General features: G+C 37.4%; 1 protein-coding gene across 2 annotated transcripts; it reads right to left on the bottom strand.

Annotated features, from left to right (window-relative positions):
• Positions 1 to 3726: 3726 nt before the first annotated feature.
• Positions 3727 to 25593, bottom strand: LOC104668838 (alcohol dehydrogenase 1C). Of its 2 annotated transcripts, XM_010371631.2 has the most exons (9): positions 25372 to 25593; positions 21467 to 21568; positions 20702 to 20840; positions 18869 to 18956; positions 18552 to 18771; positions 10366 to 10626; positions 8170 to 8305; positions 7145 to 7283; positions 3727 to 4027 (listed from the first exon to the last, which is right to left on the bottom strand). In XM_010371631.2, the coding sequence occupies exons 1-9, from the start codon at positions 25387 to 25389 to the stop codon at positions 4003 to 4005; spliced, it is 1128 nt and encodes a 375-aa protein (XP_010369933.2). In that variant the 5' UTR covers positions 25390 to 25593; the 3' UTR covers positions 3727 to 4002. The 2 variants fall into 2 exon arrangements, with proteins under 2 accessions (XP_010369933.2, XP_030771189.1); XM_030915329.1 differs by lacking the exon at positions 10366 to 10626.
• Positions 25594 to 25908: the final 315 nt, after the last annotated feature.

Below are 25908 nucleotides of genomic sequence, written 5' to 3' on the forward strand. Positions count from 1 at the left end.
ATTAGTCTTGCAAGACTATAGCCAAAAATCTATTGGACCTTATAATAATCTCATCTTTAATAGCTCTAGAAGTTTTCTGTTTAGGCCTGTGAGAATTTTCTTATATCCAGACTTAAATGTCTACCATTGATAATCTTAGTTTCCTGAATGATCCAGTAAGAAAACATTTTTATGACTCTATTACTCCATGATGAGTAACATCTTCCTAAGGCTTTAGAAGTGGCTGAGAGTTTATCTTATTTTGACAATTATTTGGTCAGACTTCCTTTTAGTAATAAAATTGCAATTACAATACCTTTATTTTACAATTACATGTACATGTTGGCAGCTGGAATGTTTCTTTACAGTTTCTTTATAACTTAAAAAAGTAATAAAATTATAAATCTCATCCTAACTAGTAAAACCAAACAGTTATGGTTAAAAAGTTAACTTCAGTTTTTCAACTCTTTTCAGATCCTGGTTTCTGAGATGAACAGCCTGTTCTGTCCATTTCTGTATCTTTCTCCATGTGCATACAAATCTATATATAATATTTATAAATTTTAATTTGTTCTGTCTTTCACAAAGATTGGATCAGATAATACACATTACTGTGTACCTTGCTTTTTATACTTAGTGATGCATTATATTAATCCCTCTGGATTTTAAGATATAATTTTTTTTTGAGACTAGGACTTGCTCTGTTGCCCAAGCTGGAGTGCAGCAGCGTGATCATGGCTCAATGCAACCTCTGCCTTCTGGGCTCGGTCTTTGTCCCACCTCGGCCTCCCAAATAGCTGGGACTATAGTTGCATGCCACTCTGCCTGGCTAATTTTTGTTTTTTTTTTTATAGAGACAGGTGCCAAGACCACCTTGGTCAGGGAGACCCTAACCAAGCGGCGCCAGAGGAATTACACACACACACACACACACACACACACACACACAAACATATAGAGGTATGGAGTGGGAAATCAGGAGTCTCACAGCCTCCAGAGCTGAGAGCCTCAAACAGAGATTTACCCACATATTTATTAACAGTAAGCCAGTGATAAACAGTTTCTATAGATTACAGACTAACTAAAAGTATTCCTTATGGGAAACAAAGGGATGGGCCACAATAAAGGGATGGATTTGGCTAGTTATCTGCAGCAGGAGCATGTCCTTAAGACACAGATTCCTCATGCTATTGTTTGTGGTTTAAGAATGCCTTTAAGTGGTTTTCTGCCTTGGATGGGTCGGGTGTTCCTTGCCTTCATTCCAGTGAACCCACAGCCTTCCAGCGTGGGTGTCATGGCCATCATGAACATGTCAGAGTGCTGCAGAGATTTTTGTTTATGGCCAGTTTTGGGGCCAGTTTATGGCCAGATTTTGGGGGTCCTGTTCCCAACATGTCCCCCTCCTTTGATTTGCAAAGCGATAAAAGGAAAGGCAGCTTTGTCACGATGAGCTGCTTCTTGCAGGAGTCAGGATCTGCTTCTGCAGACTATACAAACAACACAGATTGAAAACACAATCATCATTGAAATCAAAGAGCTTCCAAGTGTTTTTATCCATTTTAATGGGTTACTAGCTGCTAATCTTTATTAAGGTACTCTAATAAAATAGTTACTTTAACATTTTCAGGGAACACCTAACTAGAGGTTATTTGTGTAATAATCATTTGGTTACAGAAATGAATAGTCAGGTGTCTAAGCATGTATTTATCAGATATAGACTTGCTCTCACTATACTTCAACATCTGAGCAATTTTCTAATAATTCTGTCAAGATGACTTTCTTTCTAATCCCAGAGCAGCATGTATGATTTCTAAAGTAGCAAAAAGTTAATTCAGAGTTTTGTTTGTATGCTCTTTCCGGAGGTGCTAAGTCAGTGCACCTCATGTAGTTATTAATTAAACCGTCAACATAATCTTTTCTCCTTTTAAAGTTTGAAAAGTTTCTTTATTTTGACAAAACCTTTTGCTGCTAGCTAAAATGAGTGCAAGCTATGTATATTCACAGAGTTATATTATGGAGGGGGTGATCAGCATGTATAGAAGTCCTTGATTCTAGAGTCAAAATTTGCTGCAAGTCACCCAGATCATGTGCACCACTTTAGGTTCACCAGGACACAAGCCACTCTGGGGTTCCACTTTCATATTTTGATTTTGACTTGCCTCTTTAGACCCACCAATGTCAATGTAACTAGGAGCCAGTGCATGGTACAGAAGCCTCCCACGTGCCACTCCCACCCCATGGAGGACTGTGCCACTCTATGACAACACTGGCAGTGCCCACCTAATGCCCCCCACTCTACCTGCTCCCCTAGCCTGGGAGGAAGGAGGGTGGGAGGTAGATGTCAGCCTCTGTGTCACTGGCAAGATTTGATGACCCTGTTGTGGGGTGGGCATGTAGAATTGCTTCTTCTTTTTCTGAATCTCACACCATCAGCATCAGTGTAAAAGCCACAGAGCACCCAGCACCAGGTAGTGTCCCATGATGTTATCTTAGGGAGATTCTGAAAAGTGTCTTGACCCTGAGTATCTCCTTCAGCATTTTTGAAAAAACAGTCACATGTTCTCTACATTTAGGAAGCCCTTCCCAGTTAGCAAAACGCTTTCATTAATATCATCACATTTAGTCTCAGTAAAGATGTAATGGGCTGGTTGAGTACTTTTTTCAAAACAAAGGATGAACAAGCTCAGAGAGACTGAGTGACTTACTGAAGGTCACACAGCAAATGATAGACTATTTTACTTTATGTCTAGGGTCTTCCACAGTATAAAATAGATTGTATATATTGCAACAAGTAGCATTTTTGAAGACAGCTGTAACTTCTTTACCAGGAATAATATTTGCACATCACATTTAGAGATAAAGCTCAAAATGCAAATCTTCCCCTGAGAGTGGAAAAGCATGAACAAATGAGCACTACAGGCCTTTACATATTCAAAATATTAAGCTAATTCTAGGATCATAGACTTGATGTAAGACATGGTAGTTAATAGGAATGTTCTAGATTAAAAACAATTTTGTGCAAATATACATTTGTGTGTGTGTGTATGTCTACTTGGAAAACATATTGCTTTAGGTGTTTTTGCCATTTCTTGGTTACCAATTTTACACTCTGTGTTCACAGCATTTGTCACCCAATATCTACACATAAAGCCACCATAATACTTTAAATTACTTTATACTTCATTTTCAGCCCATTGGAATCATAAACTAAGACTGTTTAGCTAATGAAGCACTTTCATGAGGAAAAATTGCAGATTTTTTGAACATGATTCTAGGAATAGTTCAGTTTTCACATTTAGTGTCCAAACCTAAGTTCATCACATGAAACACAAAATCTGCTTGTATTTTTAAAAGTCAGTTGTATCTTCACTGTAAACAAATAGCATAAAAGCAATAAAAACACTTCCCTTCATTATATGAAAATGTGTGGCATTTTCTTTGAGTTACTAAGAAAAATCATGGATTTAGAACTTCTGGATCTTCTTCACTTGTAAATTTGAGTCTATTCTTTACCATACTGTAGTTTTTAGCCTAGGGATTTGGTACTTTTTATTTAAAAAAGGAAAATGCAGACAGTGAAAACTGAGACAGAGTTAGAAGACTTCAAGCACAGTGGCCCAGCAGGTGTGTGTTCAGGGCAAGTGAAGGTTCCCCTCCACCGGATCCAATGACTGAAAATTATGAAGATACCAAAAATGCAAGAAGTCACAGGAAATATTTTTCCTCAACGGCAAAGATGGCACAGTAGAATGGTTAAGAAGGATGGTTTATTGGCTTCAATTCCCCAGCTGATGTTCAACACTTTATTTAGTTCTCATTTGGATTTTAAACATTTGCTTGACAAATAATTTCACATCAATTTCAATTTCTTTGGAAAGCTCCCATGTGTAATTTATTTTTAACACCTCTGAAGAGCAGAATTAATGATTTCTGCTAGGAATTAATGATTTCCCAGCTGTTGCTCCAGATCATGTAGGGTAGAGGAGGCTGAAAACTGCTACAAGGAAAGGCATTTGTATTGTTTCAAAACATCAGGATGGTACGGATACTGCAATAGGAAAGAAGAGACATTGTGTTAACATTTAGACAACCCACATGCTTCCATGTGAGAGTCCAAGGAGCATTTGAGGTGTCTTAGTGAAACTCTGTCTGTGTTCTCAGCCACTCCACTCCCATCCCTATGCATCTGGGTCAAGTCAAGTAAAGGGAAGTTCATGTTTTTTGGTTTTCTCTTGTGTTTTCCTCAATCTTAAGCTCACTCACAACCTCCTGAATATGCCTGTCATTTATATTTCAGTTCTACATTAGCATCTTCAAAAAATATTTTTGCTTGCCTACATTCCTGGTAAAATAAGGAATATAAAGCAATAATAGATAATAACATGTAATAAGTTTTTGCTATTTGTCACATGCTTCATGCATTTTTTTCACTTAAATCTCAACCTAAACAATGATACTAGGAAGTTGGTTTCCATATTATTTCCATTTAGAGATTACAAAAACTGAGACTTAGAAAGATTTGTAACTTGCTCTGATCACACATATAGTACAGGGTGTTGGGATTCAAACCCAAATACAAATTTGCACAAATTATAAGATGATAGATACCTTGCCTGAAAGAACTGATAATTTAATAAAGTTAGGACCATGCTGGAGGTTTAATAGATCTTTGAATCAGAGATGTTTAAGGATTCTTACAAGTAGAGAATAAAGTTGATTTGTATTAATTCTAAGATACTTCATTCTTGTGAATATTAGAAACGTACACTTTACATTAGAATTAATGCCCTTTCTATAAACCAACTTTTGTTGAATACTTTTAAGAAAAGATGATCTTTGAGACTGAGAATATATATATATTATATATAGTGTGTGTGTGTGGTGTGTGTATGTATATACACATAATAAGAAAAATATATACACATAATTTAGAGAATACAGGACAAAAGAAGCTGGTAAAAAAAATCTGTAATCTTACAACCTCAGAGTCATCATGGTCAATGTTTTCTGGAATTCTATCAACATTTTCTAGGCACAGATTCATTTTTTACTGTCTTTTTTGAAAATTGCGGATCATCTTATAAATACAATTTATATGATTTATTTTATGAGTTTAAAATTACATTATGAGAATTTTCCAATGAAGTCTTTTATTCATGTCTAACAGTTGGTTGAAATTTATTAAATCATATTCTTAATGTTGTACTTTTTGAATGTTTCTAAATATTGATATTACAGCTAACAAGTAAACATGCTTAAACATATATGTATGTTTGAGTTGATTATTTCTTTTTTTTTTTTTTTTTTTTTTTTTTGAGACGGAGTCTCGCTCTGTCGCCCAGGCTGGAGTGCAGTGGCCGGATCTCAGCTCACTGCAAGCTCTGCCTCCCGGTTTTACGCCATTCTCCTGCCTCAGCCTCCGGAGTAGCTGGGACTACAGGCGCCCGCCACCTCGCCCGGCTAGTTTTTTGTATTTTTTAGTAGAGACGGGGTTTCACTGTGTTAGCCAGGATGGTCTCGATCTCCTGACCTCGTGATCCGCCCGTCTCGGCCTCCCAAAGTGCTGGGATTACAGGCTTGAGCCACCGCGCCTGGCCAAGTTGATTATTTCTATAGAATAAATCTCTAGAAATGGTATTGCTGGGACAAAGGATCTAGGTTTTTTTTGGAGGTTTCTGATACAAATTACCAAATTGCTTTCCCAAAAGGATGTATCAATTACTATTGAAAGTACATGAAAGTGCCCGAGTCACCTTACTCTTACCAATATTGATTATCACAATTTTCAATCTTTGCTTACTGATAAGATTTATTTTATTTACATATGCATATTACTATATGATATTCTTGTAAAGTGAATTTAGGCATGCTTCATGACTTCTTTTGTTGCTCACCATTGTCCTCTGGTTTTGGTCATCTCTATTTGCCATCATCTTATCAATTCTATGATGATGATGATGATGTCAATGGTAATAATGATGACAGTGATAATTAACCTTTGATGAATACTGTTTTCCATATATATATATGCACTCTTGAGGGGTGGTGTGGTTAAAGAGAAAGTGAATAGATTTGCTAACAAGATCTTCCTTCGAATTCTGGCTCCTCTTCGTACCACCTGATGATTTTGACCAAGTCATACCTTCTCTGCTTCTTAGTTTTCTCTTCTCTAAGATAGTGAGATAGAGACTGACACTGAGCATTGTTTGCGAACCACATGAGAAGATGCAGGTAAGACACTTAGTAGAACAGCCGGTGCTCTGTGGGTGCTAGTTTCTTTCTTTACTCAAGAATATTTGTCGGATAAATTGTCTAGTATGATAGTTTTGTGAGTGCCAAAGAAACACTACTTAAAGTTGAAAACCTCATGAAAATAAATGTTGAATAGCAGAAAAATCTCAGACTCTGGAGCTAGAAGGCAGAGATTAGATATAACTGCCTTTTTCCAGTTATGCTTCATATAAATGCATGTGACAAAGTTCATTATATTAGGTGATTGTAAGTGTAAATGTTAGAGATAGGAAATAGAATTGGCTTATTTTTCTAAGACTTGGAGAAAATGTAAGACAAACATTTAAAATAGGGTTTAGTACCCTTCTCTTTTACAACAACTTTTCTTTGTAAAATTTTTTTCTAAACTGCAAAAAAAAAAAAAAAAGAAAAAAGAAAAAAGAAAAGAAAAAGGAAAATCTAGTAATATCTACTTAGAAATCAATCCTAATGTAGTTCCACCTACTCCCATAATGAATATGCCGAGGATGTTCTGAAAATAATTTTAATATACAACCATTAGATGTCACACTTATTTAGATGACAGGCAGAGGTGTCAGTGAATCCATGTTATAATTATGGTTGTTTAAACTTATTTTTTCGGGGAGTGGGGGCCAAGGTGAGTGTTCTTTTTTAAAGAAGGCTGAGTGACTGATCATTCAGATATGCTGTAATCAACATAATTTCACTTCAGCAGAATAGGAAATGTAAAGCAACTGTTTTTAGCTTCTCACAGTTATTACCTTACATGTGCTCCATGCAAAGATTGAACTGGCAATGGAAAACCAAGGCACTCTAATTTTTTTTCATCCTTCCATGTTTGCATTCTCTGCTAGACACCCCACTACCGTAGAATACAAAGCAAAACAACAACAAAAAACAACTTAAAATCTACCTCTTTCCAGAGCGAAGCAGGTCAAATCCTTCATTTATTTTTTCAAAAGGTAAGACATTTGTTATTAATGCATCCAGTGAAAACTTCTTAGCCATAAAGTCAGACACAAGCTTGGGGACAGATTCTTTACTCTTAAAGCCTGAAAAGAAGAAAATATCATTGTTAGATTCAACCAAGGTAAGTAGGAGAACTGAAGAGAAGATTTTCCAAATAAATACAAGTTTAGAAAAGGTACTGCTATAACTGAGGATAATAAGAGATAGAGTACTTCAATATGCTTTTACAGTGCTTTGACTTAAAAAAAATCACAGGTAAACAAGGGTCCTTAGTTATTCTCTCTCTCACAGAGAAATTATAGGACAGATGTTATGCCCAAGGTTAAGGAGCAAATTTATTAGTTGTCTAGATTTGTGTGTAGAGATGATTTATCGTTATAGATTTCCACCGCCTACTAGAAACATCCTTGCCTTATGCAGTCACAAGTACAAAAAGAGGTGGAGATGAAAGTCCTGGTTGATAGTGACATCAGAAAAGTCTATCTTGGGGCTGGGCATGGTGGCTCATGCCTGTAATCCCAGCATGAGCACATTGGGAGGCCAAGGTGGGCAACTCATTTGAGGTCAAGAGTTCGAGACCAACGTGGCCAGCATAGTGAAACCTCACCTCTACAAAAAAAAAAAAAAAAAAAAAAAAAAAAAAAAAAATTAGCTGGGCACAGTGGTGTACTCCAGCTACTCTGGAGGCTGAGATAGGAGAATCACTTGAACCTGCAAGGTGGAGCTTGCAATGAGTCAAGATTGTTCCACTGCACTCCACCTTGTGTGACAGAGCAAGACTTCATCTCCACAAAAAAAAAAAAAAAAAAAAAAAAAAAAAAAAGTTCTGCATTATTGGAGACTATAGATAGAAAATAAACTTTAATTTATTTTTAATTTCATTGCTTTTCAAAACCTTGCCTTGTCATTCATAAAAGGAGAGAAAATCTTAGGTTAATGAGAATTTAGCTCTGAAGCCTAACTACATACCTCCAAAAATAGCTCCTTTCCAGGTGCGTCCAGTCAGTAGCAGCATAGGGTTTATTGAGAGGTTCTGGGAATCAGGAGGTACCCCTACGATGACACTTGTGCCACATGCCTCATGACAACATAACAGGGAAGCCATCTGGAATAAAGTGAATATTTAGCATCCTTAATGTGGAGTGACATAGTTCCTACTCATAATGCACAATATCACGTAATAGGCTTAGCTGGATTGTAACTGTGTAGAGGGAAGAGATCATGTCTTTTGCTCCTTCATTCCCCCTTTCTTTGTATAGGATAGTGCTGTGGATGTAGGAAATACCCAGAAAATGATTTTTGAATGAAAGCATGGATGAATAAACTGGTGTGCACTCAGTTCTTCCTAATAAAGGAATAAAGAGGCAAACATCATTACAAACATTTTAAGTCCTGTTCCTTGTACAAGTGTACATCATTCTTAGGCAATCTGTGAGTTGGTTCATTTTTCATTGATTTATTTCATAGATATTTTGAACCCAATTCTTTCAATCCGATATTTTGATAGTGAACAAGATAAATGAGTATATCACCAAAATTAGTCTCTTGTCCACTTGATAGACTCCCTTTTTAACAGATTCCTATTCTACTCTCCATTTCTCAAGCGGACATGTTTTAAACAATGTTTTTACCTCCCCAAATGTATATTGGTTTTACATTAAATTACATTGATTATTTGGGAACCTCAAAAGACAGTTCAGAATATCTTTTCCAGTCAGTTTTGGAACATGTTCTGTAGTTAGAAAATGGTTTAGGATCCCTCTAGGTATATAACGATAAGTTCTTTGATTTTGGATTCTGACCTTTGGGAGACCACACATCCTCAGAACATGTGGCTGTCAGACATTTGGTGTCCCGAGATAAGGTACACTCCAGTTCCACATGAGAAAATGGAGAGAGATATAGAAAAAGAGCACAAGGAGAAAAGCTATAGACCTGGAAAACACTGGATTCTCTTGACACTTTATTCCTCTGTGGCGTTTGTTCCAGGTCAAGGCTGGTGGGAACTTTGATCTCAGGGTGCTGCTCCCTGTTACCCACACTGCTGGACCTCTAGAAAACCTCAGCAATGGAAACTTGTTGGTTTCTGGAGACTTTTTCAGTAGGATTCTAGATAATTCTGGGTAGGTGAAATATAGTAGAGATGTGTTTCCCATTGCCTTTGGTATTTGTAACTGTTTGAAAGTGATATAATATAATAATTCAAAGATGATGTAAGCACTGCAAGATTGGAAATAGTATTTCATATCAATAATGCCAACTGAGGCTCAGCATGGTTGCTCATGTCTATACTCAGCGTTTTTGGAGGCTGAGGTAGGAGACTCGCTTAAGCCCAGGAGGTTAGGGCTGCGGCGAGCTATAAAAATATCACTGCACTCCAGCCTGGGTGACAGAGTGAGACCCTGTCTCAAAAAAAAAAAAGTGGGGGTAGAGGGGCAGCTGACATTTATTGGGAGCTTACCACATGATGGGTTGTACTGTGCAAAGTATTTTACATGCATTGTCTCATGTGTTTCATAAAAGATGCCATGAGATATGTAGCACTTAACTTTTGCAGGTGGTAAAATTTGTTGACTTTTTAAAGTATTCAGTCCAAGTGGTATTGGGTACTAGTTTTGTGCCAGGCACTGTCCAGCTTCTGTGATAAAATACAGCAATGCATTAAAGCAGTCACTTTCCTTAGGGCATATTTTCTGTTAATAAGATAATAGTTGGTCTAAAATTGCTCATTTATTTTGACCAAAGAATACTATGTAAAAAAGTTTGTAATTCATTAAGAGCATATACAGAATTGTTAAAATATTTTTGTTAAGAGTATAAAAAAAACTTTTTAATTTTTAATTTGAGAAAAGGATTTGTATTATTTATATATAAGTTTGCATTTTAAACTAAAAATTAATAAACTATATCTGTAGTGACTGTGTTACGAAAAGCCTTTTTTTTTTTTTTCTCAAGAGGAAATATGACTTAAGACAGGTTTGCATAGGTGATTGAATGGAAGATTTCTCATAACAATAAATTAAACAAGCCAGGTCACAAAAAGATGATGGGAAATTTCCATTCATAATTAACAATATCCTTTATACATAATACATATATTCTACTGCCTAAATGCATCCTCCAGGTTGCAGAGGTAGAAATCTCAGGGGATGTCATGGTACATACCATGGTGTCAAGCCGACCGATGACTTCAAACGAAAAATCCACACCTCCATCAGTCATTTCCTTTAGCACCTCCTGAATGGGTTTCTTGTAGTCTTGAGGGTTGATGCATTCAGTGGCACCCAACTCTTTGGCCTTTGCAAATTTGTCCTTGTTGATGTCCACTGCAATGATTCTGGCTGCTCCAGCTGCTTTACAGCCCATAATAGCAGATAGGCCGACCCCTCCCAGGCCAAACACAGCACAGGTAGAGCCTGGGGTGACCTATGTTTTCAGAAAATGCAAAAATGAATTATGTTTGTTAGAAATTGCTTAAGCTTTATAAAGTGCCATGTCTTGTGTATTAACAAGAACTACTCAGACTCTTCTGTTCAATATGTTATCGAAACCTGTTTTGGCTTGAGATGCTTCATGTTTAAATTGAAGGGGATGAACCAGTTTAGTGGTTCTGAAACTGCTGCGTATTAAATTCATCTGGGGAGCTTTAAAAACATCCCGCTGTCCAGGTCATAGACTATGCCAATTAAATGAGAATCTCTGCAGGTGGAACTCAGTCCCCAGGGGACTCCAATGGGTCAGGCTGGGAACAGGAGGACTGGATGATCTTTGAGATCCAGATGGCAGTGATTACAATCTGTAGGGACTCTCGATTGCTGAAATCCCTTAATAACCAGCTTCAGTATCTCATACATACACCAAGGCAATATTTGGAAAATAAAATAAGTGGAAAGGCTACACCAGGAGACCGAAAAATATTCCACTTAAACTCTCAAAAATATTCCACTAAAACGCTTAAACTACTTTGTACATTTTTGTTCAGTAGTCGTGACCAGTATATCCGTGCTTTAAAAAATATACTTATGAACAACACAACAATGAAACATTAGTTTATATTTTAATAATAAATAAAATCTATTTTTTTTATTATACATTAAGTTCTAGGGTACATGTGCACAACGTGCAGGTTTGTTACATATGTATACATGTGCCATGTTGGTGTGCTGCACCCATTAACTCGTCATTTACATTAGGTATATCTCCTAATGCTATACCTTCTCCCTAACCCCTGCCCACAATAGGACCCAGTGTGTGATGGCCCCTTCCTGTGTCCAAGTGATCTCATTGTTCAATTCCCACCTATGAATGAGAACATGGTATTTGGTTTTCTGTTCTTGCGATAGCTTGCTAAGAATGATGGTTTCCAGCTGCATCCATGTCCCTACAAAGGACACAAACTCATCCTTTTTTATGGCTGCATAGTATTCCATGGTGTATATGTGCCACATTTTCTTACTCCAGTCTGTCACTGATGGACATTTGGGTTGATTCCAAGTCTTTGCTATTGTGAATAGTGCCGCAATAAACATACGTGTGCATGTGTCTTTATAGCAGCATGACATATAATCCTTTGGGTATATACCCAGAAATGGGATGGCTGGGTCAAACGGTATTTCTAGTTCTAGATCCTTGAGGAATCACCACACTGTTTTCCACAATGTTTGAACTAGTTTACAGTCTCACCAACAGTGTAGAAGTGTTCCTATTTCTCCACATCCTCTCCAGCACCTGTTGTTGCCTGATTTTTTAATGATCGCCATTCTAACTGGTGTGAGATGGTATCTCATTGTGGTTTTGATCTGCATTTCTCTGATGGCAAGTAATGATGATCATTTTTTCATGTGTCTGTTGGCTGTATGAATGTTTTCTTTTGAGAAGTGTCTGTTCATATCTTTTGGCCACTTTTTGATGGGGTTTTTTTTTCTTGTAAATTTGATTGAGTTCTTTATAGGTTCTGGATATTAGCCCTTTGTCAGATGAGTAGATTGCAAAAGTGTTCTCCCATTCTGTAGGTTGCCTGTTCACTCTGATGGTAGTTTCTTTTCCTGTGCAGAAGCTCTTTAGTTTAATTAGATCCCATTTGTCAATTTTGGCTTTTGTTGCCATTGCTTTTGGTGTTTTAGACATGAAGTCCTTGCCCACGCCTATGTCCTGGATGGTATTACCTAGGATTTCTTCTAGGGTTTTTATGGTATTAGGTCTAACATTTATGTCTCTAATCCATCTTGAATTAATTTTCATGTAAGGAGTAAGGAAAGGATCCAGTTTCAGCTTTCTACTTATGGCTAGCCAATTTTCCCAGCATCATTTATTAAATAGGGAATCCTTTCCCCATTTCTTGTTTTTTTCAGGTTTGTCAAAGATCAGATGGCTGTAGATGTGTGGTATTATTTCTGAGGACTCTGTTCTGTTCCAGTGGTCTATATCTCTGTTTTGGTACCAGTACCATGCTGTTTTGGTTACTGTAGCCTTGTAGTATAGTTTGAAGTCAGGTAGCGTTATACCTCCAGCTTTGTTCTTTTGGCTTAAGATGGTCTTGGCAATGCGGGCTCTTTTTTGGTTCCATATGAACTTTAAAGCAGTTTTTTCCAATTCTGTGAAGAAAGTCATTGGTAGCTTGATGGGGATGGCATTGAATCTATAAATTACCTTGGGCAGTACGGCCATTTTCACAGTATTGATTCTTCCTATCCATGAGCATGGAATGTTCTTCCATTTGTTTGTGTCCTCTTTGATTTCACTGAGCAGTGGTTTGTAGTTCTCCTTGAAGAGGTCCTTTACATCTCTTGTAAGTTGGATTCCTAGGTATTTTATTCTCTTTGAAGCTATTGTGAATGGGAGTTCATTCATGATTTGGCTCTCTGTTTATCTGTTACTGGTGTATAAGAATGCTTGTGATTTTTGCACATTGATTTTGTATCCTGGGACTTTGCTGAAGTTGCTTATCAGCTTAAGGAGATTTTGGGCTGAGACAATGGGGTTTTCTAAATATACAATCATATATTCTGCAAACAGGGACAATTTGACTCCATCTTTTCCTAACTGAATACCCATTATTTCTTTCTCTTGCCTGATTGCCCTAGCCAGAACTTCCAAGACTATGTTGAATAGGAGTGGTGAGAGAGGGCATCCCTGTCTTGTGCCAGTTTTCAAAGGGAATGCTTCCAGTTTTTGCCCATTCAGTATGATATTGGCTGTGGGTTTGTCATAAATAGCTCTTATTATTTTGAGATACGTTCCATCAATACTGAATTTATTGAGAGTTTTTAGCATGAAGGGCTGTTGAATTTTGTCAAAGGCCTTTTCTGCATCTGTTGAGATAATCATGTGTTTTTTGTCTTTGGTTCTGTTTATATGCTGTATTACATTTACTTATTTGCATATGTTGAACCAACCTTGCATCCCAAGGATGAAGCCCACTTGATCATGGTGGATAAGCTTTTTGATGTGTTGCTGGATTCAGTTTGCCAGTATTTTATTGAGGATTTTTGCATCGATGTTCATCAGGGATATTGGTCTAAAATTCTCTTTTTTTGTTGTGTCTCTGCCAAGCTTTGGTATCAGGATGATGTTGGCCTCATAAAATGAGTTGGGGAGGATTCCCTCTTTTTCTGTTGATTGGAATAGTTTCCGAAGGAATGGTACCAGCTCCTCCTTGTACCTCTGGTAGAATTTGGCTGTGAATCCATCTGGTCCTGGACTTTCTTTGGTTGGTAGGCTATTAATTTTTGCCTCAATTTCAGGGCCTGCTATTGGTCTATTCAGGGATTCAGCTTCTTCCTGGTTTAGTCTTGGGAGAATGTAAGTGTCCAGGAAATTATCCATTTCTTCTAGATTTTCTAGTTGATTTGTGTAGAGGTGTTTATAGTATTCTCTGATGGTAGTTTGTATTTCTGTGGGGTCCATGGTGATATCCCCTTTATCATTTTTTATTGCATCTTTTTGATTCTTCTCTCTTTTCTTCTTTATTAGTCTTGCTAGCGGTCTGTCAATTTTGTTGATCTTTTCAAAAAAGCAGCTCCTGGATTCATTGATTTTTTGGAGGGTTTTTTGTATCTCTATCTCCTTCAGTTCTGCTCTGATCTTAGTTATTTCTTGCCTTCTGCTACCTTTTGAATGTGTTTGCTCTTGCTTCTCTAGTTCTTTTAATTGTGATGTTAGGGTGTTAATTTTAGATCTTTCCTGCTTTCTCTTGTGGGCATTTAGTGCTGTAAATTCCCCTCTATACACTCCTTTAAATGTGTCGCAGAGATTCTGGGATCTTGTATCTTTGTTCTCATTGGTTTCAAAGAACATCTTTATTTCTGCCTTCATTTCGTTATGTACCCAGTAGTCATTCAGGAGCAGGTTGTTCAGTTTACATGTAGTTGTGCGATTTTGAATGAGTTTCTTAGTCTTGAGTTCTAGTTTATTGCACTGTGGTCTGAGAGACAGTTTGTTATAATTTCTGTTCTTTTACATTTGCTGAGGAGTGCTTTACTTCCAATTATGTGGTCAATTTTGGAATAAGTGCGATGTGGTGCTGAGAAGAATGTATATTCTGTTGATTTGGGGTGGAGAGTTCTGTAGATGTCTATTAGGTCTGCTTGGTGCAGAGATGAGTTCAATTCCTGGATATCCCTGTTAACTTTCTGTCTTGTTGATCTGTCTAATGTTGACAGTGGGGTGTTAAAGTCTCCTGTTATTATTGTATTGGAGTCTAAGTCTCTTTGTAAGTCTCTAAGGACTTGCTTTATGAATCTGGGTGCTCCTGTGTTGGATGCATATATATTTAGGATAGTTAGCTTTTCCTGTTGAATTGATCCCTTTTCCATTATGTAATGGACTTCTTTATCTCCTTTGATCTTTGTTGGTTTAAAGTCTATTTTATCAGAGACTAGGATTGGAACCCCTGTTTTTTTTTGTTTTCCATTTGCTTGGTAGATCTTCCTCCATCCCTTTATTTTGAGCCTATGTGTGTCTCTGCATGTGAGATGGGTCTCCTGAATACAGCAAACTGATGAGTCTTGACTCTTTATCCAATTTGCCAGTCTGTGTCTTTTAATTGGAACATTTAGTCCTTTTACATTTAAGGTTAATATTGTTATGTGTGAACTTGATCCTGTCATTATAATATTAGCTGGTTATTTTGCTTGGTAGTTGATGCAGTTTCTTCCTAGCATTGATGGACTTTACATTTTGACATGTTTTTGCAATGGCTGGTACCTGTTGTTCCTTTCCATGTTTAGTGCTTCCTTCAGGATCTCTTGTAGGTCAGGCCTGGTGGTAACAAAATCTCTCCTTCACTTATGAAACTTAGTTTGGTTGGATATGAAATTCTGGGTTGAAAATTCTTTTCCTTAAGAATGTTGATTATTGACCCCCACTCTCTTCTGGCTTGGAGAGTTTATGCTGAGAGATCTGCTGTTAGTCTAATGGACTTCCCTTTGTGTGTAACCTGACCTTTCTCTCTGCTGCTGTTAACATTTTTTTCCTTCATTTCAACTTTGGTGAATCTGACAATTACGTGTCTTGGAGTTGCTGTTTTTGAGGAGTATCTTTGTGGAGTTCTCTGTATTTCCTGAATTTGGATGTTGGCCTGCCTTACTAGGTTGGAGAAGTTCTCCTGGATGATATCCTCCTTGGCTCCAGTTTCCCTGACACTTTCAGGCACACCAATCAGACGTAGTTTTGTTCTTTTCACATAATCCCATACTTCTTGGAGGCTTTGTTCATTTCTTTTTACTCTTTTTTCTCCACACTTCTCTTCTCGCTTCATTTCATTCATTTGATCTTCAATCACTGATACTCTTTCTTCCAGTTGATCGAGTCAGTTACTGAAGCTTGTGCATTTGTTTTGAAATTGAACAAACTGAAATACACAATTTCTCGTATTAGGGTTTTCATCTCTATCAGTTCTTTTAAGGCCTTCTCTGCATTGACTATTCTAGTTATTCTTTCATCCATTCTTTTTTCAAGGTTTTTAGTTTCTTTGCGCTGGTTACATAGTTCCTCCTTTAGCTCTGAGAAGTTTGATCGACTGAAGCCTTCTTCTCTTAGCTTGTCAAAGTCATTCTCCATCCAGCTTTGTTCTGTTGCTGGTGATGAGCTGCGTTCCTTTGGAGGGGGAGATGCACTCTGATTTTTTGAATTTCCAGCTTTTCTGCAGTGCTTTTTCCCCATCTTTGTGGTTTTACCTGCCTTTGGTCTTTGATGATGGTGACATACTGATAGGGTTTTGGTGTGGGTGTTCTTTCTGTTTGTTAGTTTTCCTTCTAACAGTCAGGACCCTCAGCTGTAGGTCTGTTGGAGTTTGCTTGAGGTCCACTCCAGACCCTGTTTGCCTGGGTATCAGCAGCGGAGGCTGCAGAAGACAGAATATTGCTGAACAGCGAGTGTTGCTGTCTGATTTTTGCTCTGGAAGCTTTGTTTCAGGGGTGTACCCCACCGTGTGAGGTGTGAGGTGTCAGTCTGCCCCTAGTGGGGGATGTCTCCCAGTTAGGCTACTCAGGGGTCAGGGACCCACTTGAGCAGGCAGTCTGTCTGTTCTCAGATCTCCACCTCCATGCTGGGAGATCCACTGCTCTTTTCAAAGCTGTCAGACAGGGGCATTTACCTCTGCCCAGGTTTCTGTGCTTTTTGTTTAGCTATACCCTGTCCCCAGAGGAGGAGTCTACAGAGGCAGGCTGGCCTCCTTGAGCTGGGGTGGGCTCCACCCAATTTGAGCTTGCTGGTGGCTTTGTTTACCCACTTAAGCCTCAGCAATGGTGGGCGCCCCTCCCCCAGCCTCACTGCTGCCTTGCAGTTAGATCTCAGACTGCTGTGCTAGCAATGAGGGAGGCTCTGTGGGCATGGGACCCTCCAGGCCAGGTGTGGGATATAATCTCCTGGTGTGCCATTTGCTAAGACCCGTGGTAAAGAACAGTATTAGGGTGGGAGTTAACCGATTTTCCAGGTGTTGTGTGTCTCAGTTTCCCTTGGCTAGGAAAAGGGATTCCCTTCCCCCTTGCGCTCGCCCTGCTTCAGCTCTCGCTGGTCGGGCTGCACCAGCTGACCAGCACCGATTGTCCAGCACTCACCAGTGAGATGAACCCGGTACCTCAGTTGAAAATTCAGAAATCACCCATCTTCTGTGTCACTCACGCTGGGAGCTGGAGGCTGGAGCTGTTCCTATTCGGCTATCTTGGGCGTGCCCCCCCAAATAAAATCTATTGTTATGAGTATCCTCAGCTTCTTTTCTTGGGTAGGCTCACTTACACTACCCATTAAAATAGATGAGGTAATTGAACAAGGGAGTAAGTGCTAAAGTCACTGAAATTTGGAAAAGATGTCCTCTAAATTGTTTAAATTGGCTAGCAGTTATTTATTAAACCTAGTCTCCCATAGTCAGCCTTTGTTTTGGTAACATGCTATTCCTGTTCCAAATAATCTCATTCTTATATTCCCTTAAGGCTATTTCACTCATTCATTCACCAAGTGTTATTCAATACTATGAGGGACAACACCACTTTCTACCTTACTTAGAAAAATACAAGGCTTGTTTGTGACTGTGGTTTAAAAGTGCTAATAATTACGGATTGTGATTTAAAATTCAGCAGGAGATTTGAGAAAGATATTTTAGTCTTAGCTCTCATATTAAGCAGAAGTGAGTTTTTGGATAAATATCTTTTTATCTCTTGATTTAGGTTTAATAAAATAAAGCATGCTATTAGATTTTCATACTACTCAGAGGAAGAAATTTTAAAGAATTTCTGCTTGAAATTTACCACTTCTAAAATATATGTGTATGTTCATGGCAGGGGAGTTAGTTTTAGCAGTGAAATCCCATAATGAGTGAATTATGCATCACTGAAGCTTCATTACTTTCCGTGTAAGAATCCACAGAGTGGGTGAGCCTTGGTTTGGAAGTGCATCAGGTAAGGTTTTGGACTCTACTGTTGATCCTAATTCTGGGAGTAGAGGATCCACAGACTAGATGTTCCTCAAGGACAAACACTTCATTTCATTTACTTTTGCTTTTAAAACCCAACAGAACCTATGATGCCTGAGGCATGTATAGGTTCTCTCTAATTGTTGAATGCATTACTACATGAGTTAGTTCTCAAACCTAAAATTTTGTGATCCCATAAATAGCAAATTCAGAAGAAAAATTATTGAAAACGACATCTTTATATTTTCTTAACAACTTGTTATCTGCAATAAATTGGTGAAATTTCTAGCATGTGCTCTCAATTCTTTCTGGGTCGTTTTTCTACTCTTAATTGACACTTCAAATCTATAAAACTAATTTCTGATTCTTGCAAGAAATTGCTTCCCTTTTGGTTCCTGACAGTCTGCATGTAATCGGTTTTCTCATCCATTGTTATTCCTACCTTGGCAACTTTGACTGCAGACCCATAACCAGTCGAAAATCCACAGCCAATGAGGCAGACTTTCTCCAGGGGCGAAGCTGCATCAATTTTGGCCACTGCATTCTCATCCACCACCGTGTACTGGGAGAAGGTGCTGGTGCCAACGAAGTGGTGAATGGGCTTCCCCCTGCAGGTGAACCTCCTGGTGCCATCCTGCATGGTCCCCCGAGGATTGCTTAGACTGGGCAGTGCAATACACAGACACATGAAGGCATGAGACAGGAGCATAACTAATGTGCAAACTCAAAGTCTGTGCAAAGAAAACATCAGAAACTTACTCGTTTTTCAAGCAGCAGTTGCCTTCTGGGTTTTTACAAACTCTGCATTTTCCACACTGAGGAGTAAAGAGCGGGATGACTTTATCACCTGGAGAGGAATAAAACAAATTATTCTTAAATTTCTATGGAGAAATTAATACAGCAATACCTTAAAGCTCACATGTATAGATTAGAATCATGTGTCTGAATAGTTTCTAAGAAATAGGGTCTAATTCCCACAACTATGTCATTTGTCATTGCCTACCAAGGCCTTGTTTTTTAGTTTGGGTTTACAAGTGCCTGAAGAATCCTAAAGAGAAAATGCAAGTTTGGGAAACAAGGTGGATTAACAAAATTCCATCCAATGTATTAATAAACTTTTACGCAGTGCACTAATTTATCCTGGAGGCTTTGCAAATATAATTTATGTAGTCCTTGTCTAATTAAATCTTAATTATATAATCTTACTGTAATTATAAATATAAATTTTAGTTGAAATTCATCTATTTTAGTCCCAGTACATGTTGGGAAGATCTGGTATTTTGTAAGAGTTTGATTTACAATAAAAATGAGATTTTTAAAGTAGGTCTTGACTTGTCAAAGTGACTAGGTTTATGTTTATTATAAAATGAATTTTTAAAAAAATATCTTAGTTCTTTTTTGAGGAAAATGAACAAAAATAGGACAAAGAAGAATTATAGAAATTCATCTGAAAATTTCAACCCTCCACAATAAGTTAAGCACTTTCTTTTAGGATAAGAATTGACTTCCAAATGTTTTTAGCTGATAATTTGTGAATTATCCTTTTTTACTGTTATGGTGTGGGGAGGAGGGGTGAGAAATAGGCAGTCATTTTGTTATTAATTTATTTCTGAGTAAAGGAAATAGTAAGAGCTGAAACTCAAATTGGACAGTTTATTTTATTATTTTCTGTTCACAGTCTAAATTTGTATTTGGTAAGGGGTCAGGTCTAATCTATTGGCTAAAGTGATTCTTTAGAGTTAAAGATAATTTTTATTTTTAATCACCTATGCTATCTATTTCACAAGACCAAGAAAAATGATTGGTGCATAATATTTTATAGGTAAAGTTTATACAAAAATGATGGTATGGAAATGTCCTACTTATTCATCCTTTACCTCTGAAATACTTATATTAATACATAAGATTAGGGTAAAATAAGTATTGAAGATAAAATAATTAGTAATCTGTAACCAGTCACATTTAAGCATGGCTGAAGGTAATAAAGCAGACATTGTTGATGGTGGATGGCTCCTGCTATGTTTCTTTGGTTTCCTTTCACCTAGTCAGTTTTATTGATTCCATGCTCAGGAATAGAGACCATGTTGGAAGAGGAAATTGGTGAAGGGGCTGCATAGGTCACCTAAGAAAAGGTCATATTTATTCAGCCACAGCCATGTAGCCTCCATTTGGTGAACTCAGCACAGAACAATGTCCATACTTATATTTGTTTCCCTCCTCCCATTTCTAGTTTTTTGGACCCTTACAGAAGACAGTGTTCAGCAACACTAACAAGGAAGTTACTAGATTATGAATTCCACATTGGTAGGCACTGTCTTTTTTGATCCTCATATATCTCCAGGCTCTAACCTAGTGACTGGCATCTAGTAGATAGTCAGTGCACAATGGTTGAAGGTTAGAATACATGCATGCCTGAAGTCATACCTGCTTAAGTCAGGCAAGCAGAGAGGGAAGGAGGAAACTCCTGAAGTCCCTGCTGACCTGTGACCTTGTGCAAGCCCTTTTGTCTTTCATTGCCTCGGTTTCCTCATCCAGGCTGACTAATCTTGTGATGGTGAACCAAGGCATGTTCCCTGAGTGTGAATCCTGTACCTGGTTTGACTGTAGTCACCCCTTCTCCAACACTCTCCACGATGCCGGCTGCCTCGTGGCCTAAAATCGCAGGAAGAGGGGTCACTAGGGTACCACTAACCACGTGGTCATCTGAACGACAGATTCCTACAGCCACCATCTACAGAATAAAGAGAAGATGTTTAGATTCGGAAAAGATCATGACTGTCAGATGGACTTAATAAACCCAATTTTCTAAAATTATTATTCTAAAATATTTTCAAGGGTTTTGCTGATAATCCCTACTATTCCCAAATATGAAAGATTCAGTTTATCTCCAAGGTTATCCAGCCTAAAACCTTCCTCTATCTTTCTCCCTTGAATTTAACAATTTAGAATAATCTGTGAAATAATTGATCCTAAAATATTTGTCTTGTATAATATAGAAAAATGCATAGTTAAAAGAAAAAGAAGTAGAAATTGCCAATTAAATTTGCAAAATTTGCAAACCAAGAAAATATCTAACACAAATTGATTGTGAAGTCTTGATATATATCCCTTTGCATTTTCTTCTGTACAAACCTATAAATTTTTTTGTATTTTACTGGAATTATACTTCATGTACTGTTTGCTCACTTTAAAAAAATTTAACAATTTATATTTCTACTTTCCTTGATAACAAATGTAATTTTATTTTCTGGATAAATACTAAAAAAATCTCTTAGTGGATTTTGGATGTTTCTGTTTTTAATATTTTCTGAATTTTTTAAACTTAAAATTAAATACAAATGGAAAAAAATATTTCACCTTAATGCGAACTTCATGAGCCTTAGGAGGTGCAACCTCCACCTCCTCAATGGAAAAGGGTTTCTTTACCTCCCATAGCACAGCTGCTTTGCATTTGATTACCTAGAAAATCAAACAGAGAGATGGTACCAGTGTTTTCCCACTCTTGAAGTCAGAAATTGTGTCTTTTCATCTTTGTACATGCAACATTGAGCCCCATGTCTGGCACCTAATAAGTGTTGCATAGAAATGAAGTTCTCTGGTTTATAAAGAGAGTAAGAGTATCTTTTTAAAAAGCAATAACATAAGGAAAGAAAAACAGTTAAGTACAATAAGGCACTTAGATAAAATGGAATATCTTCATTTAGGCTATTCTTTTTTTTTTTCTCCAAAGATGTTTAATCCTGATTATTTTCTAATACTGTCCTGAAAACACCTGTTTACCCACAACTATTGGCTGGTACATGTTGTAAGTCACCTTTACTTTGCTGACAGAGTCAGTGTCTGTCCAAAATACACTGCTTTCTTGCTCAATTTTCTGCTTAGGCCAAAAGGATCTGACTCCATAAGAACAGTTATACATTTACCTTCCTGCTTAGGATGATGTCTCTTTCTTTTTCTATTTGCCTGTTGCCCTCTTTTAATTTTCTCTCTTCACTTCTGTGTGTAACTTGTCTCAACACCCATTTGAAACTTAGCTTTAGCAGCCTGTTTTGTCATCTACTTTATGTGCGGAGACTCCTTCCAGCTTAGATTTGAGCCCAAAATTACAGAGGTTAGAGTTGGTGGTATGTATGTGTGTGTGTGTGTGTGTGTGTGCATTCAGACCACACATATATATTTAAAAACTGGAGAAACTGTGTATTTGAGTTTCTAGCTAGCAAGCTTATCCACAGATGTCCTTAAAAATAAAAGCTGAGCACATATTTCCAGTGCTTAGCAGTGTACTGTAAAACCCATCTTTGTTGTGGTAAAGCATGTACAATTCACAAATCTCTTTCTATATAGAATCAACATAATTGCAAATATAATAAAAATTGAAATTTCATCTTCTGCCAATTCATTTTCATTATTCATTTGTCAAATCCTTCAACTTTGCAGGATTTTCAATGTGGTCCATGCCAAAATAAACATCAGAATACTTGGAAATAAAGTTCTAATAGTAGGAGTTCCTGATTGTCAGGTGCCTGTGATGTGACAGGTGCATTGTGGCTTGTGCTGAGTGAGTTACATGCATTATTTTTATTTCAAAAATTTATTTATTTTTAATTTCAATAGTTTTTGGTATGCAAGTGGTTTTCGATTACATGGATAAGTTCTTTAGTGGTGATTTCTGAGATTTGCTGCACCTGTCACCTGAGCAGCGTACACTGTACCCAATGTGTAGCCTTTTTTTTTTTTTTTTTTGAGACAGAGTCTTGCTCTGTCGCCCGGGCTGGAGTGCAGTGGCCGGATCTCAGCTCACTGCAAGCTCCACCTCCCGGGTTTAGGCCATTCTCCTGCCTCAGCCTCCGGAGTATCTGGGACTACAGGCGCCCGCCACCTCGCCCGGCTAGTTTTTTGTATTTTTAGTAGAGATGGGGCTTCACCGTGTTAGCCAGGATGGTCTCGATCTCCTGACCTCGTGATCCGCCCGTCTCGGCCTCCCAAAGTGCTGGGATTACAGGCTTGAGCCACCGCGCCCGGCCCAATGTGTAGTCTTTTATCCCTAACCAAAGTCCACTATATCATTCTTAGGCCTTTGCTTCCTCATAGCTTAGCTCCCACTTATAAGTAAGACCATATGGTACTTGGTTTTCCATTCCTGAGTTACTTCACTTAAAGTAATGGCCTCCAGCTTCATCCAAGTGGCTGCAAAGGCCATTATTTTGTTCCATTTTATGGCTGAGTAGTATCTCATGGTGTACACATATCACATTCTCTTTATCCACTCGTTAGTTGATGGGCATTTAGGATGGTTCCATATTTTTGCAATTGCAAATTGTGCTGTTATAAACAACATGTATTACTTTTAAACCTAAAAAGGATGTTACCAGGACAGTACCATTGAATTATTGGTCTTACTACATCTGAAATAATTGAAGATCAACTGACTCAGTGATTGAATAATTTTCCTGAAGTCTCAAAGCTGGTTGTCCAGAGAATAAAGATCAGGCCGGGCGCGGTTGCTCACACCTTTAATCCCAGCACTTTGGCAGGCTGAGGTGGGTGGATCACCTGAAGTCAGGAGTTGGAGACCAGACTGACCAACATGGTGAAATCTCGTCTTACTAAAAATGCTAAAATTAGCCAAGCATGGCGGGGTGCGCCTGTAATCCCAGCTACTTGGGAGGCTGAGGCAGAAGAAATCACTTGAACCCGGGAGGCAGAGGTTGCAATGAGCTGAAATCACCCCTCTGCACTCCAGCCTGGGCAATAGAAAGATACTCCGTCTCCAAACAAAGAAACAAAAAAATTAATCTAGCCTCACATTTTCAGTACTCCGTGATAGTAAATATCAAAAGTTAAATAGGAACAATAATAATAGTGGCTAATATTTATTGACTTATTTTTATTTACCAGGTACTATTCTAAGTGTTTTTCACTATTAATTTATTGAATTCTCACAACTACCTTATGAAATAGACATTAGTACTGTCACAATTTAGGATTTGAAGAAGATAAAATGCAGGACACGTAAACATAAATGCAATGCTGTCAAAAAGCTAAGTTATTGATGTTGCACTCAAGAGGGGAGGATTATCTATTTCATCAGTTATAATTTTTATTAATATGATTGGTTTATACTTTTGCTCTATGAACTCATTATTTCTTTTAAGTCGAGTTTGGTAAATGGTAAATTTAAATTTTCTTTTTTCTAATTATTTTCTATGAGGAATGTAAATATTAATCAACAATGAATGAAAATAAAGCAAAGTGAAGTGGTGTAAGAACAGTACCAATGGGCCACTCATGTGATTTCCAACCAGTCTTATTGATATGAGCCTGTTTTGTCGCACAGCATAGAGATAAGCCTCAGAATCTTTAAACTGAATTATCATAGTGAGATATTTTACTGTGTGATGCACTCCTAACACAACAAATGGCTGGAAATAGTTACACAGGTTTTTTTTAATTAGGCAATTAAAAATACCAGTTGATTATATTGAATGATGACATGCATTTCTGTGCACCTGTAAACACATTGAAAAAATATATATGAATTTATAGAAGAAAAAAACAAATATTTGTGTTCTGAGTGCTAATAAGTGATTCAAATTGTATTATTATTTTTCTGTAAGATCATATTGACTTTTATATAGGGGAGACACTGTTCCATAAGATTTCTGTGGAAATTGCCTGAATTGTGTCATAACGGGCCCCCTTTAAATGGAATTGGCATGTGATGTCTTGCTTAACCTTGACGATTCTAATGCTGTGAGATCAATGAGTATTTTGTAAGATATTTTATAGTAAGGTTAAAAGGATATTTCAAAATTTTCTGAATCAAATTCCTCTCATAAAAGTTATGTCAGACTTAACTTTCTTGTGTTCACAAAAAATATGAATACAAATAATAACACATTTAAATTATGGTTTCTTAATATAAAGATAACTTCTGATTAAAGACTTTTCTAACTTTAGATTTACAAATCAGTCATGATTAGCTTGGAATAAACTATCACTTTACTGCAAATTTATTTAATGTAGGAAATAAAGACTTATTAGATATAGATTCTATATATTCTTTTTGAAGGTGTTTAGGAATAGCTTATTTCCACTGTAGTTCAGTATACATTATATGTTATAGCATATATTGCATATCATATTTCAGTGTATCATTTCTAATTTAGATATGAATTTTAAATTATTCATCAGATACTGTATTCCTTTATTTGCTATATTAAAGAGAATATATTACCAACAGTAATATATTTTTTGCTTACTTTTCCTGCCGTGCTCATGTTGATTCTGTCTTCTTTGCAGAACAGGAGACTGGTGAGTACTTGTGGATCTCTTCTCTGCTTGAGTGCACAAAGCAGGTATATTGCGCAAGTATTTATTTTGTTTGCTCGTATAACACCTAATTCCAACACCACACGTGATCTAGGTTTTTAAGCCACACCCATCATATTCTTCTCAGACTATCAAAACATAAAGAAATGGGCACTGAACCAGCACTCAAAACCTTGACTTTTCCAATTTCAGATAAGATTTTGCTTTCATTCGGTTAAATATTAAGTTAAAATGATAAATTTTAATTCCTTTCTCTCTTCCTTACTCTCTTCCTGGTCAAATTCCTGCTTCTTTTCTCTCAAACTCACTTAATTAATTACCATACAAAGGTCTGACCAGATCTAGGAGGAACTCCCTTCAGGACAGGATGATAGATGGTTCCTCACAGGCGATTAAGGGAAAAAGACACAATGGGTATCAAACTTGCGAGTTGTTTGTGCTCAGCCAAAGCTTAAAGTACTCACAGT

The sequence above is a fragment of the Rhinopithecus roxellana genome, chromosome 2, assembly GCF_007565055.1.
Source record: "Rhinopithecus roxellana isolate Shanxi Qingling chromosome 2, ASM756505v1, whole genome shotgun sequence".
Taxonomy (NCBI): domain Eukaryota; kingdom Metazoa; phylum Chordata; class Mammalia; order Primates; family Cercopithecidae; genus Rhinopithecus; species Rhinopithecus roxellana.

Coding starts and splice junctions, on each gene's coding strand:
- LOC104668838 (XM_010371631.2), bottom strand. Junction 10,627..18,551: donor CTGCAGTCAAAGTTGCCAAG/GTAGGAATAACA, acceptor CTGAAAACATAG/GTCACCCCAGGCTCTACCTG. Junction 7,284..8,169: donor GAAAGGAGCTATTTTTGGAG/GTATGTAGTTAG, acceptor TCTTCTTTTCAG/GCTTTAAGAGTAAAGAATCT.